The 21983-nt window shown below is 39.1% G+C and overlaps 1 protein-coding gene across 1 annotated transcript in view; it reads right to left on the reverse strand.

Moving 5' to 3' along the window:
* Positions 1-8438: 8438 nt before the first annotated feature.
* The window catches only part of IRS2 (insulin receptor substrate 2), a 29279-nt gene continuing 15734 nt past the window's right edge, over positions 8439-21983 (reverse strand). Inside the window, exon 2 of the mRNA XM_088458326.1 lies at positions 8439-10827. Coding sequence (XP_088314452.1) covers positions 10823-10827 — 5 coding nt within the window. The 3' untranslated portion in view covers positions 8439-10822. The remainder of the gene's footprint in view (positions 10828-21983) is intronic.

A 21983-nucleotide genomic window follows, 5' to 3' on the forward strand; every position in this document is an offset into this window, starting at 1 on the left:
CCTGCATACCAGACTTGTGCTCATATGCTAATCCTGCGCACCAGACTTGTGCTCATATGCAACTCCTGCGCACCAGATTTGTGATCACATGCTACTCCTGCACACCAGATCTTTCCTCACCTGCCATCCGCTACTCCTGCGCACCAGATTTGTGCTCATATGCTACTCCTGCGCACCAGATTTGTGCTCATATGCTACTCCTGTACACCAGATTTGTGCTCATATGCTACTCCTGCGCACCAGATTTGTGCTCATATGCTACTCCTGCGCACCAGATTTGTGCTCATATGCTACTCCTGCATACCAGATTTGTGCTCATATGCTATTCCTGCGCACCAGATCTTTCCTCACCTGCCATCTGCTACTCCTGCGCACCAGATTTGTGCTCATATGCTACTCCTGCGCACCAGATTTGTGCTCATATGCTACTCCTGTACACCAGTTTTGTGCTCATCTGCTACTCCTGCGTACCAGATTTGTGCTCATATGCTACTCCTGCGCACCAGATTTGTGCTCATATGCTACTCCTGTGCACCAGATCTTTCCTCACCTGCCATCTGCTACTCCTGTGCACCAGATTTGTGCTCATATGCTACTCCTGCGCACCAGATCTTTCCTCACCTGCCATCTGCTACTCCTGTGCACCAGATTTATCCTCACATGTCACTCCTGTGCACCAGATCTTTCCTCACCTGCCTACTGCTACTCCTGCGCACCAGATTTGTGCTCATATGCTACTCCTGCACACCAGATTTGTGCTCATATGCTACATCTGCATACCAGATTTGTGCTCATATGCTACTCCTGCGCAGATTTGTGCTCATATGCTACTGACTGCACAACCGACCACCGGTAACTGTGACCTGTTGGGGTGCAAGTAGCTGATCCTTTCACACTATGGGCCCTGCATTCCAAGTGTAGGGGGCAGATCTTTCAGGCAGTGGGTCTCACTGGGGATTCCACTAATTACCTGCTGGGCCAGCCCGACCCTGGACACCCCATATAAAGGGCAAATTACATTTTAAACCTGTTCATTTAAGTTGATGTTGTGTGCGGAGCTGTTCTGTCTAGTAGTGCAAGCAATCGACCGCTAATCTGCAAACGTTTAGGATCCTCTTGTCCCCGTCCCAATAAAACTCATTAGTGCTGAGTGTATTTAGCGATTTCCCCTCTCCTGGTCTGAGCCACCATGGGCTTGATTCCAAGCTGTACGCAATGCCAATGTTCATGGATTTTATCAATTCTCTTCTACTTGCTTGTACAAAAATCCCGCATGCAACACACTGTGTGTATGCATATAGTTGCAGTACCCAATGAAACCATGCATGTGTGAAATGTATTCAGATGCAGGAAGATACAGTCAGGTGCATAAATATTGTTACATTGACAGAATTTTCATATTTTGGCCTCTATTCACCACCACAATGGCTTTGAAAGGAAACAAACAAGATGTGCTTTAACTACAGACTTTCAGATTTAATTTGAGGGTAATTACATCCAAATCAGGTGAACGGTGTAGGAATTACAACGGTTTCTATATGTGCCTCCCACTTTTTAAGGGGCCAAAAGTAATGGGACTATCAACTCAAAAGCTATTTCATGGACAGGTGTAGGCTATTCCCTCATTATTTCATTATCAATTAAGCAGGTAAAAGGTCTGGAGTTGATTCTAGGTGTGACATTTGCATTTGGAATCAGTTGCTGTTGACTCTCAATATGAGATCCAAAGAGCTGTCACTATCAGTGAAGCAAGCCATCATTAGGCTGAAAAATCAAAACAAACCAATCAGAGGGATATCAAAAACATTAGGTGTAGCCAAATCAACTGTTTGGAACATTCTTAAAAAGAAAGAATGCACCGGAGAGCTCAGCAACACCAAAAGACCAGGAAGACCACGGAAAACAACTGTGGTGGATGACAGAAGAATTATTTCCCTGGTGAAGAAAAACCCTTTCACAACAGTTGGCCAAATCAAGAACACTGTCCAGGAGGTAGGTGTATATGTGTCAAAGTCAACAATCAAGAGAAGACTTCACAAGAGTGAATATAGAGGGTTCACCACAAGATGTAAACCATTGGTGAGCCTCAAAAACAGGAAGACCAGATTAGAGTTTGCCAAACAAAATCTATAAAAGCCATTACAGTTCTGGAACAATGTCCTATGCACAGATGAGACAAAGATCAACTTGTACCAGAGTGATGGGAAGAGAAGAGTATGGAGAAGGAAAGGAACTGCTCATGATCCAAAACATACCACCTCATCAGTGAAGCATGGTAGTGTCATGGCGTGGGCATGTATGGCTGCCAATGGAACTGGTTCCTTTGTATTTATTGATGATGTGACTGCTGACAAAACCAGCAGAATGAATTCTGAAGTGTTTCGGGCAATATTATATGCTCATATTCAGTCAAATCCTCTAGAACTCATTGGACGGCACTTCACAGTGCAGATGGACAATGACCCTAAGCATACTGCAAAAGCAACCAAAGAGTTGTTTTAAGGCTAAAAAGTGGAATGTTATGCAATGGCCAAGTGAATCCCCTGACCTGAATCCGATTGAGCATGCATTTCACTTGATGAAGACAAAACTGAAGGGAAAATCCCCCAAGAACAAGCAGGAACTGAAGACATTTGCAGTAGAGGCCTGGCAGAGCATCACCAGGGATGAAACCCAGCGTCTGGTGATGTCTGTGCGTTCCAGACTTCAGGCTGTAATTGCCTGCAAAGGATTTGCAACAAAGTATTAAAAAGTGAAAGTTAGATTTAGGATTGTTTAGTTTGTCCCATTACTTTTGGCCCCTTAAAAAGTGGGAGGCACATATAGAAACCGTTGTAGTTCCTACACCGTTCACCTGATTTGGATGTAATTACCCTCAAATTAAATCTGAAAGTCTGCAGTTAAAGCACATCTTGTCACCACCACATTTCAAAGCCATTGTGGTGGTGAATAGAGGCCAAAATATGAAAATTCTGTCAATGTCCCAATATTTATGCACCTGACTGTAGTCCATTTTATGGGCATTATGGGAGTGTCGCAGGCGTGTTGCTGAACTGGTTGCGAATTCAATAGCTTAATTGCTCACAGATATTCTGCACCTAGCGTTTCAATTTCCAATTTGACATATACACATACTTACAAACATATATATTATACAGTATTTTGGCTATTTGTTCATTCTCATTTTGTTTCCTTGAGTAGCACACATTGAGCTAACCATGTGTAGGCCTAGAACCAGTAAGAGGCCAAGTTACTAATTGCTATGTTGAGGTTGAGCATTTCTTTATTCTGGCAAGAGAATTAAACATATATTGTGCCCCACTCACCAGGTTTCTAAACTAAGGAGTATACTTACCAATGTTCAATTTTGAGTTTAGTGTGATTTCACATTCGATTTTGCCTATGGTGATTTACTAAGGCAAAATCAATGTGAAATCGAACATGAAACCAAATCCCACTCAAAATCGAATATTGGCAAAACATCTATATTTTTACATAGACCAACATAGAAACCCCTGACTTACTAATATTCAATTTGAAATCGAACACCAAATCGAATACAAAATCCCTAAAATAATAGACCTGCTTCATGCTGACGATTTTAGCATGAGCAGGTGTGAATTACACAGATGCATGCACAGATCAGGGAGATCTGTGCATGCTTCTGTGTGTAAAAATGTGGAAAAGTGTTCAACTGTAAAAATAAAAAATTACGTTGGTTCCCTCTCCCCCTAAATGCACAACCAGCACTGGGCTATTCAGAGCTGGTCCTGGTTGTGAAAATATGGAGAATAAAAGATGTTGGGGTCCCCCGTATTTTCCAAAGCAGTACTGGACTCTTTCTAGAGTGGGAGTAATGCCACAGCTGGGGTACCTTTTCACCGGGACCCCTGGCAAAAGCATTATACCTGACCGCTAGTCAGTCCAGGCCGGGGATCTATCCCTGCACCCCTGACCGGTGGGTACCTGGTTGATAGTGTATTAAATTAGATAAAACAACATGGTATTTTACAGGTGAATTAGAGGTTGCAGCAAGCCTCCCCCACATGCTGTTACTTGGAGAACCAACAGTATCAGCATGCGAGACGTTAAGGGACTGCTGGTACCTCTTCACCTGCAAAAGAAATATTAAAATAAAGACAATACTCACACACCTTGAAAGTAGAACTTTAACATACTCTTCTACATGTAGGCCCTTAATGCCCCACATGCTGGTATTAGTGGTTCTCCAAGTACCAACATGCGGGGAGGCTTGCTGGGACCTCTAGTTCTCTTGTAAAAGACAATGTTATGTTATCTAATTTTAAATACAATCAACCCCGCACCCATCAGCCAGGGTATCAGCCCAAGCCTGGGGTGCCATGGAGAGGGGGAAACCCTCTTTTGGGGGGTCCCCACCTCCCCAGGGATCCCTGGCCTGGATTGACTAGTGGTCAGGTATAATGCTTTATCCAGGGGACTGGGTGAAAAGGTACTCCAGCTGTGGCATTACACCCCCACTAGAAAGAGCCCAGTGCTGGTTTTGGAAAATATGGGGGACTCCTACATATTTTGTCCCCCGTATTTCTAAAACCAGGACCGGCTCACTGTGGCCAGTGCTGGTTGTGCAAAATACGGAGGAACCCTACATCTACATATTTTTAAAACCAGAACCGACTCACTGAACCCAGTGCTGGTTGTGCAAAACTGGGGGGGACACCAACGTCTTTTTCCCCCATATTTTCACAACCAGGAACGGCTCAGAAAAGCCTGGTGCTGTTTGTGCTTTTAGGGGGGAACCTCACGTCTTTTTAAAAAACATTTTTAACACTTTACAAACTTTTTACACACAGAAGCATGCACGGATCTCACTGATATATGCATGCATCTGTGTAATTCACACCTGCTCATGCTAAAAATTCCAGCATGAAGCAGGTCTATTATTTTGGGGATTTTAAGGTAAATTTTGTGTTCAATTTGGTGATCGATCTGGACATAGGCATCCAAAATTGAACAAGAAATCACTATTCAAAATCTAACCAAATAGAATTTGATTTAGAAATGGCTTTCAAACTTGAATTTTAGTAAATGTGGGATTTTGACAGGGATTTCTACATTTGATTTGATTCAATTTCAGATGAGCAAAATCAAACATAAAATGCAAAATCGAACTTTGATAAATATACCCCTAAGTGTTACATAATGGTATGTCTGAGTTAGGTGTGATTGAATATTACCATATACTGCATATTCAAACTGGCAAAGATGAAAAAAAGATTTTTAGTTAACATTTTTTTAAATAACTTTTCTCAATGATTTCAGTCTTGGATCTGAGCTCACAGCACAATGAATACACTGCTTAAGGTGATGGGGGAGGGAAACCCATTTGCTGCATTGGGGACAGATCTTAGGGAACTGGTTTGTCCGTAGTGTGCAAGACCTTTAAATTTGTATCTTATCTTTCCTGCAGACATTTCCTGCCTTATGCCTATATCATCAATATGCAAATAAGAGTGATTCAGCAGCATTTCAAAAAAATTAAGGGGAGTAACTTAAATCCTGCTGACCTGCTCTTTCACCAGTTCTAAGCATTGCCCCATTAAGTTAAGTAATAACTCGTGTGTCTGCAAAAACGGATGCCTGCTATTTTCAAGTGACACATTTACTAAAAAGTGCATAACTTACAGTGCGGAGTATGGTCCTGCCAAAGGCTGGTGTTATATTGACTTTGCACTGCCACATTTGTACAAAGCAGAGCTCACATTCAGCAAAAGCACTGTTCCCATCATTTTGAGACCATTTTAAATGTACACATATTGAGCCTAATGATTACATTCAATGTGAGATGCTGCTTCGCTGTAATACAAGTAAGCGTGCAGCATTTGTGGAGACGACACACAATGCTGTGACATGGATATCACTCTTCTTATTTTTGGGTGAAGTTTCCTGCATCTGCTGCCAATAATAAATTATATGATGATATAGCTCTAAATTGGGGGCCTGGTATGATGGGGTTGGAGCTCCCATCATCCCTTCTTTGGCTCCTAAGCTCAGAGTACTCCAGTGTCCAGCAAAGCTGTCCTGGCAGAGAGTCCATCCAGACAAGAAGAGTATCCCCTAATATCATGGGAGCCATCACTCCACTTGGTGTCAAGCAGAAGGTGAAGTGCAGAGATGGCACCTCCATTCTCCTGTTCATCAAGAGAGGTTCCGGTATAGACAATTTCTTCCTTCCTGCTTTGAGCCTCTTTTTCCCCTTCTCAAAGTAATGCCTATGGTACCGTTAGGAAATATGGGCCTTGACAATTACAATTAACTAGCTCAATCCTAACTTAATAGCTCTAAAAGCATCAATAGACATATAAATTATATGTGCACAATAATATTATCATCCACAGATGCCTGAACACAGAGGCTGAATAAGATGATGTCCAGTTTAGAAGCATAATAATACTGTATATAATTTTAATAAGGCTTGTTCCACTAAGCATGTATTACACTGCAAATGTGTGATAAGGTAAAATATATAAGTCTAGGCTACACAGAGAATATGATATTCCCGTAAGCTGCTTTTTTCCTTAATGGACAATAATGCTGAAATCCTTTTTGGATATGAAAGTCTGCCTAATAGGCCTTTACTCCATACTTGCCTACTTTTGAAAAGCATTTCAGGGAGACTGTGAAAGCTACACATATGAGCACAGCGGTAAAGTGGATGTGTACTGATTCATCTGAGAGATGATCAAAATATGAATAAGCCCCAAAGCAGTTACCAAGATCTACTTGCTGATGAAAACACTGATACTTTTCAGGGATTGCTCATGTATTGTGTTTTACAAGTGGTTTCATATAAATTGGCCAAGAGAAGCCTTATATGAAAATGCATGTAGCCATAGGGATCATTGGGGAAATGAAGGGATGATATGAGGGAGGAGTGGTGTCATCAATAAAGCTTCTACCCCATGTATTATTGTGAGGTTGGGTGGTAAATGACAGGGGCGCAATGCTCCCATGTCATTAACAGCGCTGCCATCTACAAGATAGCAGCACCGATGTGGCACCCAATGTATGAACAGTCAGTGGCACTGACCATTCCGACAGCTGCAGCTATCGATATTGACAGCTGCAGCAGTCGTTCCCCTATCACTACAGCAGGAGCAGCACTATCCCTGCTGCGGCAGCTGGCGTGCAATGGGCAGCATAAGAGATATCAAGATGCTTGCAAGATTTGGCGCATAGCCAGTGAAGCCGGCCGGGAAGGGAGACACAGCACTAGGCTGATGCACTGTGTGCCCTGACGTTGATCGCCGGAGGGGGGAGTTTTCACTGGTCGATGTTATACATCTAGTTGGTAGTGCTTCCTGCTTCGCCTCAGTAAAGAGGCGAAGCGGGAAGAGTTATAGCAGCACAATACATGCCACTATAATACATCTCCACCATTGTGCCTTATAACCAACGCAGGCACAGATTATACAATTTGATTTATTTTCCTTCCCAAGTATATACCAGCTACATAATGGGGATATGGTACAATCAGGGAGTCAGGGAGATTGCTACTATTTCAGGGAGTCTCCCTGACAATAAGGGAGAGTTGGGAAGTATGATTTACTCATGTATGTGACTTTTAACTGGATTACATACTGCACTCAATTTTGCTACTTCATTGTACAGCCATGGTCAAAAGTTTTAAGAATGACACAAGTATTGGTTTTCACAAAGTTTGCTGCATCAGTTGTCAGATGTTACTATGATATACTGGAGTAAACTTACAAGCATTTCATAAGTGTCAAAGGCTTTTATTGACAATTACATTAAGTAATCCACTTTCTGAGGATGTCAACATTGTGCCTGTCGACAGTTTAAACCATGCCAACATTCTAATTCTAAGTTACTGTTTACCTTCTGACTGGATACCGGCTGAAACCCATCAGATATTGTGGCCATAATCTGCGAGAAGTTTTGCAGTGTATTGGCCATGATATCTGCGTTCCTCTCCTGGGGAGGAAATGTTCCCCTGTGAAGGAACAGGGTAAATATTGGGCAGTTGGCCGTGGTAGCGCATATACTGCCAGACCAGATGCAGCTGATCCAATTATCGCATCTATCAGACATGCTGGACGATTTTGGACCGAAATTGACTCATCGGTTGCAGCAATACACTGTTCAATTATCGGCCTGAAAAGCTGATTATCAGCTGATCGGGCTGATATTTGGGCAGTCTATGCTCAGTATAAATAAGTATGAACAGCAACTGGGAGATGCCAGGTTTAAAGATTAATCTGAATTATTTCAGAACTGTCATAGGATCTTTTTTCTGGTCACTTCTTAAAATACGGATATATTAAAATATATTAACCATTTACCGAAGAGGCCATATTAGGCCGATCAGTTAAGAGTAAAGAAAGTAATAAAACATTGCAATTCTTTTTTAAATGTACAGAAAGCACACTCAAAACAAATTCCTATCATAAATAATGTATTTATTGCATATGGCTATTAAGACAGCATTCAAGATCAATAAAGACTAAATACAATGCACTACCCTAGTTTTATTTATTTTTGTCTCCAGCAGCATCACACACATTATATATATATATATATATATATATATATCTCACACATTTATTTTCCCATGGATGTCGGAAGACACTGCAAGATAAGTTAGGTCTCTTGTCATACCACAATTGTAAGAAATATATTTAACATCTTAATATTCAGAAACAATGTGTACCCAGTAAAGAAAGAATAAAATACTGTTTGATAACTTTTAAGTTTACGATAGCAAAATATTTTAAAGATAATTGGGCAAAAATGTACAAAGATTTAAATATACATTATGGTGTTTCTGCAAAACCTGTACATTTTGGTTGCATTCTGTAAACTAAATCTCAAATTTAAATATTGCATATACTGTACCTTATGTGAAATTTACAGAGCTGAGCTAGATTTTAGTATGTTTAGCTCAACTAAACTAGTATGACTGTAAATCAATCTTACAGAGGAATTAGCCACTTATATTAGTTTAGATTTTCAGTATAAATCAAATATTGATGTCAGCAGGTAACAACGTTCAGTGCCATTATAGTTCTTATATAGCAAATATTAATTATATTTCATTTGGAGACAGACAAAATATCTTAGAAAGTTTTACATCTTTACACCATATTTATATATATATATAAATAAAACTACACTATACTAACTTTCAATAAACAGACCATTTCTTTAGTGACCTGAACATTGCTGTATGAAGCGATAATTTCCCCTGCCTACAACAATCAAACTATAAAAAGGAGCAATATAAAAAGGGATATGAATTTACATTCATGTTTGTCTGGCAATACAATCCTTATTAGTAAGACTTTGTGTAAGCAGGAAGACCAGGTGTTTTTTTATTCAATACATTTGTAAAAACAATTGTTCAGAGCCCCACAAAAAATGATTTTGTCATTTAATAGTTGCAACCACCATCAAGCCTTGCTAAACCAGAGTGCTCACTCTCTGAAAAATCACAGACATTCAGCAAAATTAAGAAATTGATCATTTACACAGAAACCTTGTAATAAAATGTGTATGATTTTTGTACCTTCTAAAAATAATGTGTTACAGTGTTACAGCCCCTCTAATAAATATATATATATATATTTTGCAGCTCTTTGCAAGGAGGGTACTGTTAGGAGGACTGCATTTTCAATTTTCCAGTATAATGAAAACCAATAAAATACATTTCCCAATATCTGAGTGCACACAGATTTTTGTTTTTCTTTCCATTTCATACAGATATGCGACATCCAGGAGACATTACTGCAGAGTTTTTTGTTCAACAGGGAAGAACCATGTCAAATGGCTAGCCCATTCATTTCAGTGTTGTAACAGCACATTTCTTAGGATAAATACTCCATAATGTGAAACATGGAATTTTTGGTTAAGAGCAATGCAGCTAAGTGTTTATGTGTTACATTCAATACTAAAATGAAAGTACTGTACCAAAAATAAAACCGTGAGGAAGTTATTTGTATATGTCAATAGTATGCGTGTTAACACATAAAATCTCTTGATGCTGAAAATGTACATACTTTTTGCACATCACTGATTTAAATCCCCGTCCTTAGCCTGCTGCTACTGTACATATAGTAATTGGCTAGACCAAACTTCAAGGAGTCAAGTGAAGCCTCTATGTAACCGTGTAATGCATGCAGGCGGCCATTAACATAACTAGTTCATTAGTCACATTTTTTGGTCCACTTTTGGAAACATGAAAGCAAATGTGCATCAATGCATTATTTTTATAATAGTTGCCATGCCACTTAGTGTCATGGTGTGTCTGTTCTCCAAGCAAACTGTGCAGCCAGTCATTTTGATCCAACGAGCAGTAATGTTCTTCTACTGTATAATAACGCTGAACACTTTCTCCAGAAACTTCATTGCACAATTCAAAATTAAAAACGTCATCTTCTCTTAATTTATTATTTTCTTTGTTTACTGAGGTAGGGCAAATGGTACACTTAATTTACAATATGTCCGATGTTACTGCCTTACAGACAAATAAATAAGGAAGATTGATGAAGGCCTCATCATTCAATGTGGACTTGACAGTATATGGTAGGTTTTCATGTTGTCCATGTGGAAAAGATAGAAGGGAAATAACGCCATCCAATTACATAGAGTCAGCTCTCTCTGCCAGGGTAGCTCTCTGTAGCATGTCCACCACAGTATATACCTGAGTGGAGAATTTTCAAACCGCATAAGCGGAAAGAGTGAGACTATAGCAGCATTTGGTAACAATGTAGTAGGCCCGTGGATTTATTTCTCTGCAGTGTGTTGAGCTTTGGAGCCAGCATCTTCACTCTGAAATGCATGGAAAACAGAAATGGTTAGATGTGATAGGTTATCCTATTTCTTTCAGAATTCAGATTTACCGGTCAATATATACAATTTCATGATGCATTATTTTATTTTTTATTCACTGTTCTGTTGAATTGTTTATGGGGCAAATCAGTTGTATTATAGTGTCCGCAGCTCTCATCTAAAGTGATTGTTTTTGGGCACCCATCACTATCATGGATGTCATGGCCAAAATGCAGGGCATTTTAGGCATGCGGAAAACGGCTAATCTCGTCTAAAGAGACAGTTAAGGTACCTAAAGGCCCTACTTTGGGCAGATTTCTGCATGCACCTCAGGAGGCTATAAGCAGAAATCCACAATAAGGAAGGTGTATCCCCGGCACTCGTGCCCAGCGGCATAAACAAATTAATAGCTCCCGTCACTTTAGTGGAGCTACAGGCACCCAAAATACAATTTAATCCCCTTCCTTAGCATAGCCTGTAACCAATATTGGCAATCATTCCTCATTGTCCTATTTCCCTGCACATTGCTGTAATATATTAATGCTACATAGTGACACAAATGCTTGGCTCAGGCATCAGTGATCTCTTTATGAGATTCAACCTTCCTTCTATTCACTTGTCAGAAACAGAAAAGCAATAAGATGGCATTCCCTGGGACTCCTATGTTTGGGGAGACAATATGATAGATCATAGCCCCAGTACAGGATATTCTGGCTTTCCTCACATTGTGGATTTTGTAAAAAGAACATGTCCACTTTATGGTTTGTAGCGGACTGTCTTAATGGTACCTGTATTTACTGCCTTCTCTAATAAAGGCAGAGAACACTACATGTTGACATTTTTAAAATTGGAAGTCCTCAATGTCACATCACCAACTCATCCCAGAGGAACTAACGTCTACAGCACATGAATGACTATTAGCAAAACCACTGCCATTGGGCAAATAATACAGTTGTGTTGGGCCTGTATGTATGGGCACATAAATACAAAATGACACCTAGTCATGTAAACAGAATGCATATATAGGGAACACTTCTTGGGTGCCAAGGGAAGTAAACCAGCTTCAGGGATTCTATTCCCAAAGATATCATTTATTTATGTACAACAATCTGAATCCAAGAAAAACTATTATTGCAAAACAGACACCACGTCCTTGTGTAAAGTGGCCAAGGTATAGCATATGAGAGAATAAAAACCAGAGGCAGTATGCTATGTATTGCAACTATCTACACTTGTAAGGTAAAGGTGAGGCAAGATATAGGTTCACTTCATAATCCTCCCTTCCTCTTTCCTTTCACTGAAAATGCAGAAGGAACATGTTACACTGGTTTGTTCTGAATTTAAGTAAGCATGTAAATTACACTTCACTAGAACCGCTGAAAATATTTGTTTCCCTAAAGTACTTTCCAGAAGTGTTTCTGAATTATTCACCTGTGATCACGTTACAGCACGCAACGCAGTGACAAGCCTCACCTGCACTCGCTCCATCTCTAATCCACTAAGAAACCATAATAGCACTGGTATCCATTCATAACTACACTGTGACCACACATGATCAGCATGACCTATTGCAGTAAGGAGTTACTTAGCAGATAGCAGACAGTCTACAGGATTTACAATTATTACAAAACAATTAAACCATATTTAACAGATAAACATGTATCATTTAAAATGTTTACATTACATGTGGACGACTAAATCATATCTGGATAGATGAGCAATATGTGCCATGTTTGGCTACATCCACAGTGCAGACGTTTGTACGTGAGGTTTAAAATAGGCACGCAACTTAAAATATAGGGAGTCTCATTGTTGGAAATTCCCCTACTACCCAACCCCCCTCCCCAAAAAAGCCCATAAAATCTAATTTTAACGTCAATGACATAGCAAACTAATTATTTTAAATATATTTAAGGAAGAAGGGGAACGAGATACACACTTAATAGCAAATGACCAATGAGTTTGCAAGAGAAACACACACAGCACACGTCAGATCTGGCTTATAGTCTGCTTAACCGACTAGCAGTCATTACTGCCAGCAGATACTTAAAGGGTTAAGGTGTTTCCCTGTGTTCTTGTGATCTGCCACAGGTCTGAACAGCTGCCTATTGCTTTTGCTGTAGCCCATCTATCACACAACAGGAAAATAGGGAAATTCCTGCTTCCTGTCTGAATCCTGCACTCACACAAAAGCGCAGAGATAAAGTTTACTAAAGGAGTTTGCTCCCGTCTGTTTAATTTACTATATAGTAGTAAAATTAATATGAGGTTTATCTATTATGTCCTAAGTCAATAGCACGTACATTTTTGCATCATTTCTATCTCTAATGACGTGGGAAAATCTGTACCCTCTTCCTTGGCGCAATACTTGGAACAGTCAATAACTGTAGTCTTGACTTTGTGTACACAGGGAGATTCCCTTAAACAAAGACAAGCAATGGTTGAACTACCTACGCTGATGAAATTTATACCATCATGCAAATATTGCATTAATAAGTGTTCATAGATCCATTCCCTTTTAATGGAGACACAATATTAAGTAGATTTACATTTCAATAATGGAAAATGACTAAAACTATGTTTAGAAATGTCTATAGAAATAAAAAACAAATATAAGGTGATATTTGTATTTATTCAGTGTCTAAATGTAGACTGGTGTCAGGATATCAGCAAAGATAATTATGAAACATAAATGTAGCCATATTCCAAATCACTTTGTAAAAAATATAAAATATCATTAATTTCCACAATTACTGCAGATATGGAACTGGAATAGTAGGAAAGGGAGCAACAGTTTTAATAATGAATACAGTCCTCTGCCCACACTCTCCCTCTTCTTCATCTGCCCAATGTCAGCAGTTTAAATGGAGTTGGCCGAAAAGCTGTTTGTACTGGTTAGTTCAATCGCAATGATGATGAGGGTGTGATCTGCCAGGGGCTGCCTGCGTGTAGATAGAGAACTGCATACTCTTGGTCCGTGGAATATAATAATGCTGCAGGAAAGATAAGTGCTAGATACATTGTACAAGAATATGTATCCAGCTAACAAATTACACGTAAGATGCATTATAGTTGCCATTTAACACCTAAAATAATAAGTACACAAATTAGTTCGTTGCCTTTACAGGAGTTCTACATTGCACCAGCGAGTGATTAAAATCAGCTGGAATCAGAACAGAAGTAGTTTACCGTATTTTCGGTAGAAACTCATGTGCCACAATTCCCAACCCCTGCATTACTATTGACAGCTTAAACATTGACTGGTCTTAATGATTGAGTCCAGAACCAACCACATAAAAGAGAAATGTATCAGCTGCTTATTAGTATATTAAGAGGGATCTTTTTTTTTGTCTTTTACATTATTTGGCAACCACAATACTTCTGTTACATGAAGTTTGTTCAGTAATTTATATCAATGTAATGTGGGGAAGGACATAGGCCATTTTTAAATTCTACTCTACCAAGGGCGCCCCTCAGAGGAGCCATGGGAATGCTCCATTCAATAGTTGTTCTCATGGCTCTGTGGTTTAGCCCTGGTTGAAACCAGGTCTGTGTAACAATGCAGAGAGGGAGTGTTGTGACAGTGCAAGCCAAAAGTAGCAGAAATCACAGTGATGGTTTCTTCTTTATGGTCACCCTACTGACACAGAAAGATCTCCTACATCTTTGAGTGCAGCTTTAATATACTTAAGGTTTGGTGCCCAAGATGATGGTAGAACCCCTTGTCCAGGACATGTAATTGCCATGGATTTTGGCTAATATATTCCACACCTTTAATACAATAACTTTAGAACAGTGGGCCTGATTCAGACCCGCTCACAAACATGTCGATGGTCCCCCACTGCGAATGCGCACGCCGGAACATGTGCGTGCCCCGGAGCGAGAGAGAAATTCTCTCGCTCCGGGACTCACTACAAAAGGGGCGGCTATCGATGTTGATCGACAGCTCACCCCGTTTTGTAGGTGGGGCGGGGGATGGCTACACAAACGGAGGTGTTCCCGAAGAAACGCCTGCCGTTTGTGGGCGGCCCTACTGATATCACTCGTGATGTCAGTAGGTGGACTTCCTGCTCTATTAGAGCAGGAAGTCCACTGGGGCTTGCGTCCGCGAGACCCTACCACAAGGGTCTCATCGCAAGCCCGATGGTTGCGATGGTCTTAACCATCGCGACCATCATCTGGCTGCTCGCATAAGCTGTGGGTGGTCACCCACAGCTATGCGAGCGGCCAAGAGGCCGTCTTTAAAAAAAAAAAAGGGACGCCCTGATTCAGAGCGAGCGCTCTTTCAGAGCGACCGGTTCTGAATCACGCCCAGTGTTCCTTAACTCTGGTCCTCACACACTTTGAAAAGTCTGTCTTTGGAAACAATAAAAATTACTGAACCAGCTGGGTAGAGTACGTGTCGTGTGCATGATTAAAAAAATCCTGAAAACATAAGGTGTTGGTTGTGCATGAGGACTGGAGTTAAGGCACACTGCTCTAGAAGATAGCGATTACAATGTTAATGCCTGGGACTGCCGAATGTACATTTTAGCTAAATAATGTCTGTTTTGCTAAAAGGGGGAAAATAATAGTAACATAAAAAGCTTAAAATTCCCACAAATTCCCACAAAAAAACCCCAGACATTTCAGCTGAGTATAAAAGGAAGGCTGTCCTTGGTTGGCTACTACAATATCCAAGCCGTTCAATGCAAGTTTAGCAATTAGCCTCCGGTTACATTACTATGCAAACACAATCTCTGTTTGACAGTCTAACTTTGTATCAGCCTCAAGGCTTTGACTGAAGAAGCACATCAACAAGAGCAAGGAAACATCCATTTTTTTCATCTTTGCAGGAAAAATGCTAATCATTTCTCATTCTAGTGCAAACATTTGAACGTGTGTGCAACTTCGAAAAGTATTCATGTATATGTCAAGCTGTAACTGTATACACAATAAATAATCTATTGGGATTTATTGATGTAACTGTTAGCTGAGGCAACTGTTTAAAAAGGTTTCCCATTGATAAATCTTGCTCTGATGAGTTATTAAATGTTACACAATCCATGTTTTCTTACGCAACAAACAAAAATAGTAAATATAATAAAATGCATACTAAATATGGTTTTATGATTACTTTAGTCAGTGATATCTTGTTAATTTTAAAGCATTTACTTTGAAAAATCCTAATTTGTGCACAGTATGTCAAATTTTAGACAATTTATTTTAAAAGAAAATTAAATAATCCAGAAATTGGTTTTGGGGATTTTATTTAAGCTAATTTATTATTTTCTCAGTTATTTTAATGTAGAAACAGTTGGTTACCTAGATTTCATTAGTTACTCACTTAGAGCTGCCATGTAGTCATGGACATATCACCGTATACTAGAGAAATATTATTGAATAAAAATCTCTTGGAACCCCTAAGATCCCTTTTTAAGTTCCAAAATAAATGATGTGGCCATATTTACAGTGCAGCAAAACTTCTTATTGCTTTGAATTGGAAGTAACTTGCAGCTACATCAATGAACGCTTTGACTAATAAAATTTGGTACTTAGTGTCATGGAGTAGGGCAGTTACGTACTCCATTGAAGCTGTGTTAAATTTCCATGCTACCTGGGACTCTTGGTACTTTACATTTAATAGACAGTTACCTGGTGCAGAGTGAAACTGGTCTTCACTTAGTAGCACAGTACTCTACTTTTACCTTTCCCCTCTGTTTTTATTTTATGTTTTATTCTAATTGTTTTTGATTTGTTAATGTTATACTAAAAATGGTTGACATTTTTGTTGCGTTGTACAAACTATTTCTATGGTACAGTGTTTTATTTGTACTATGCTGTATTTGTATTCCATTTGTCTCTCACTGCACTGTATTTTATGTCAAGTACTCTAAATAAAGAGATTAAAAAAAAATATCTGTTGGTTAACAATGTTTTTTTGTCTTTACCTTCTTAAATTACATTTTAATGTTTGTTTTTGAACGACAACTGGAATCAAAAGATTTCCATTCATATGAAACACTGATGATGGAAAGAGGTCTCTTAAATGGAATTATAAAATAAATATATGAAATTATTGGGTAGCAGTCCCCTTTAATACTAATGTGGTATACTTTATGTTTTAAACAAGTAAAGCCCTATTTTGCACACAGTTTTTCAATAGATGCATTAATGCTTTGGGAAATTGGGCTGTAAATGAAACCTGCACAAACTGGAGGGGTTAGATATGTCCTCTTCACACTAAAAGCAATAACCCGGGTTATTGCACGTAAACGCGCAGCAACCCGGGTTACTGTGCAGTGTGAAATGGACAGGTTGAAATAAGCCGGGTCGAGATACGTGTATTTAACCCAGCTCGCAGGGCAGTGAGAACGGGTAACCCGGATCTCTTCACTGCAAAGGAGTAAGTGGGAAGCACTAATCAGGGGAAATATTATTGAAACAGTGGGTGTCGTCCATGACTGGATAACCTTTTTAATAAATATGAATGAACTGTTATTATTACATAGTGCTCCTTGTTGTTTGCTTTTGGCACAAACAGAACATGAACCATGAGAAGTTCAAACGGCAGCATTTCATTTACTCAGCAAACATACGCAGAAGGGATGTGACACTTACCCTGTAGTAACCCTGAAGCTACGTGCCGCATGCAGTTCTACAGAACTTACAATGTTGTATTCAATTCAATACATAGCTAATACAAAAGAACAATATTATTGGGAAATAATGGGAAGTAAAGTCAATGCCCTCTTATAAAACATTCCAAAGAGCCAACAAAAAGGAAAATGAACAATTCATGTATTATATATGTTAAACTATTGTGCCAGCGACAATCACTATTGTAACTACAGAGAAAGTAATCAGAGGCATTGTGAAGTCATACAAAAATGTGCTATATTGCTTTTATATGTGTCTTGTGATTTGCAGTTAACTTTCCCTGTTGATACTGGTATCAGCTAGTTCAGCATTACACTAATGCCACCAACTCTGACCCTTTCCATTAAACCAAGCTGCTCAACAATGCCTAATCCATGCGTCACATAATCCCCTTTAATACTGTATAAACTCTGGGTGAAGTTTGGACATTTTTTTTATTTAATTTTAGCACGAACATCTTGGCCTATTTCAAAGAATGTTGTAGTGGTACCAACGCAAAACTATAACTCTAAGCTACAAAGGACATAAAAGTGAAACAATCTGAGCAAAACTTGTGGTACGCTTTTCTGTTACTGCTCTAGTGGCTAAACAGACTAATGTATGGGTGCACACCAAAAATAGAAGCTCTAACACCTTTAAATCCTTTTTTATTCTCCTAGTACACTACTTTTTCAAATATTACTTCTAAATGTAGAATGAAACAGGCCAATCTCTGGTGAAAATTAGTGGTTTCGTCTCACTACAGGTTGAGTCACTCATATCCAAATATTTCTAAATATGGAATATTTCTAAATACAGAATATTTTTAGCATGAGTAAGGAGATAGTGAAACCTTTGCTTTCTGATTGTTCAATGTACACAAACTTTGTTAAAAGCACAAAATTATTAAAAATATAGTTAAAAATAACCTTCAGGCTGTGTGTATAAGGTGTATATGTATGTACACAAACTTTTTTTGATGCACAAAATTAAAAATATTGTATAAAATGACCTGCAGGCTGTGTGTATAAGGTGTATAAAATACATAAATGCATCCTGAGTTTAGATTTGGGTCCCATTCCCAAGATATCTCATTATGGTATGCAAATATGCCAAATACGGAATATTCTGATATCCAAAATACTCCTGGTCCCAAGCATTTTGGATATGGGAGACTCAACCTGAACCTAGTAAGGGGCCATCCCTTGGTAAGCAGAAACTATTCGCTGGGTTTTTCTGATGATAGCTGACTAATTACAAGTACTGTATCTCAGGGGAAGTAGTCAGCATCCCGGCTTGTGGGATGCCGACGCTCTAAATACCAGCATCGGGAATCCGGCCCCAGTATCCCAACTGCTGGCATCCTGAAGGCAAGTATCTGGGGTTAGGGGGAGTGTTAGATTTGGAGTTAGGGACTAAGGGGGGAGGGTTAGGTTTAGGCATCAAGGGGAGGTTAGGTTCAGGCATCAGAGAGGAAAATGTTAGGGGTAAGGGTTAGCGTTAGAGTACTTACCTGATGGTGTCGGGATGCTGCCGTTGGTATTCTGAGCGGCGGGATCCCATACCCAACCCTATCTCAGTATAGCAATTGCAGCAGATAATAGCAAAAAAGCAATGCTTTATTTCTAAACATTTGTACTTTTATTTTTTGAACAAAGTGTAAATGGAAGGTGAGTTTGGGTCTCCCAATCCATTGCTCATGTGGTAACTGGCCAAGCCAGACTCCTCTTACAGCCACCAGCCAGAATGATGGAGGAGCCAAATATCACTTTGATATCGCTGCACCTTGATAAATAGATCCATGTGTTCTCTTTAAAATGCATCTTACAAAATGGTTTACTACAAGGAGTGTGGTGGTGCTCTGAATAATGTAATGAATTCCTTCTTGTTTTTCTAAACTTTTTGAACCTGTTCAACAAGATCACACATTCCAGTATGCAAGCACATTACTGCAGGTATTCTGGAACTGCACTTTGACCAGCTTTAAAAAAAAAGAAGAAGAAAAAAAAAGGAAAAATAATATTAAAAAAAAGAAACCAGTGCAACAGTCAGGAAAACAAACACAAGGTTATGCACTCCTTTTAATGTTGATTACAGATGATCATAGTACAGTTGACTATAGCACAGAAGCATATCTTCAAATGTAATGTGTGCATACTTATAATAGGTACATTTGTTAAAAAAATGTACCTGCAAATCATTTTTAATATGCTCCCAGCAAAGTCCCAAGGGTTTATAGAAGCTGAATGAAAGAGACAGCTCTCAATTCTTAAATCGGTCTAAGCTCTTTCAAAACAAGTCCTATACTGTCCCTTCCATCCACTAATCTCACTTGCATTGTCACTATTGTCTCTATAAAAATCTGCGGTTCCCTTGTTGGAGAAATCTTTTCCTCTATTTTGTGCTAGGCCTAGAAGGCAGATGGCATGCAATCATTAGCCTATTGTCAACAGCAGCGCTGGGGTAGATTACTAGTGAGTCTTGCTTGTCGTGGCAGGTGCAAGGCCCGGAGGCTGCCATCTGCTGAGGAAGGAAGTGTTCTCCTGTAAGATATGGATGGGACTTACAGACAAATGTAAACAACAACACTGAATCTCTACTGATTGGTAGAAATCTGTTTGCATGAAGCAAAACAATTCTCTATGCAAATTATACAAAGAAATAGAGGTGATTCTAAATACCTGCAAAGCACCTCACCCATTAGAATAATGTAGGCATAAGTGAGAGTCAATGTGTGGCTGCAAATTGGAATAATTGCTATTTCAATATGTGCATAGTTTTTTCCTTCCCTTCAGTGATCCACACAGAGAGAAGACAGGAATTGCAGATGATGCAAAAGATCAACATGAATTCATAATTCAATAAGTGATTGGAAAATGAAGCTAATTATGTCACTTCAACTCTTGAGAGGCTGATAAAAGACTATTTTATTGTGGTATATGTACAGATGAATGCAGCTCGTCTTTCAATGTATACATAGTAATTGGCAGTATGCTGCTCTTTGCCCTGTCATGCCAACAGTCTAATAATCACTGATAGTCATTGATCCTGTTTACAAGTTATGACCTGATGAGAGCAGATAAAGCCATGCACAGTATTAGATTATCTTAAAAAAAAACGGCACTTCTGAATAGATTCAAACACCACAGTGTTTATTAAAGATCCATACAGTGACATTTCTGGCAGCTCAAACGTAGACATATATATATATATATATATATATATATATATATATGTAATTAAAGTGATGAAGATACAATCTCGATTTTCAGGAAATACAAATGAACTCCAAGCTATTCACAAAAACCTGCACCCCACTGTTGTGGCTGTAAGGTCACACAAGTGTGTTAGAACTTGATAGGTCTGTTTTCATAATGCAGTCTGTACAATGTGTGGGTTTCCATCCCAGGTCAAAATCTGCTCTTACTGGATTCAGTATGGGGGTGGTGGGACAGGTTAAATGAGAACACCCGTAGAAAACTGTATGGAGTCAGTGTTTAACATGATACAGCAGCCAGCCCAGAAATAGAGAGGTTGGCTTTACACCACAATCTGGTTCTTGTGCACAACACCTAAGAAAGCAGAGCATTTTGGTTACAAATGTACAGATGTGTCCTCATACACCTAGCATGAGACGCCTAGCATGATTGAGTCGTCCAGAGAGGACTTTTTACTTTGTATACAGGTTCAGACTCAGTTGCACACAGATGTACAAGTGTCGCACATCAAATTGATCAGTGCAAGCTAGCAATGTAGTTTTGTTGCTTTCACTTGTTTTATATATGCTAATATATATTCGGCGCACGGGACCTGGTGTGCCGAAAGGCGCTATCTGGCGTGACTGAAGCCACACTGTTTGAGGACACATCTGTATGCAACTAAAATGCTTGCTTATATTCTTTTTAAGTGGTCATTCCAAACAGTCAGATCCCTGCATGCGTACACAGCTTAAATAAATGTTACTCTACTCTCAAAAATACAGTTTAGATTATTAACAATTATTTTCTTCTTCAAATGATTAGTTTTCTTAAACTGTAAACCTTAACACTGCATTTGGAAAGATAGCTCACATGCAGTGTCTCTGGCAGGCTAAACACAAATATAGACTTCTTTCTCTACACACACCTTAACATGTATTTGAAATAATTAGTATAGTTGAAATATGGTAATTGTATACGTTGTTACAGAAAAATGCAATCCAAATTGAATATTAGGCTGTAATTAATAAATTATATATGAGTGCATCTCTCTATTGCAAATAGATTGAGGGGAAATACTTAGGGCGATTTTATATTTATAGTATTGTGAGACTACAAAATACCTCATTCCATTTTTTATACTTAAGATAGCCAAAAATAAATGACCCGCAAACAGCAGTTCCTACATCTGCTCAGATATAATTACATATATTGCAAACAAGTACCTTTGCTCTCCCAATGAAACAGATTAGCTAACTTCATTCAGACATCCACTGACCTTGAATACAATTTTGGCACTGTGCACATGCTGAGCTTCAACACACACTCTAATCCTGAACT

This window comes from Taudactylus pleione, unplaced genomic scaffold (assembly GCF_031769625.1).
Source record: "Taudactylus pleione unplaced genomic scaffold, aTauple2 ptg000041l, whole genome shotgun sequence".
Taxonomy (NCBI): Eukaryota; Metazoa; Chordata; class Amphibia; order Anura; family Myobatrachidae; genus Taudactylus; species Taudactylus pleione.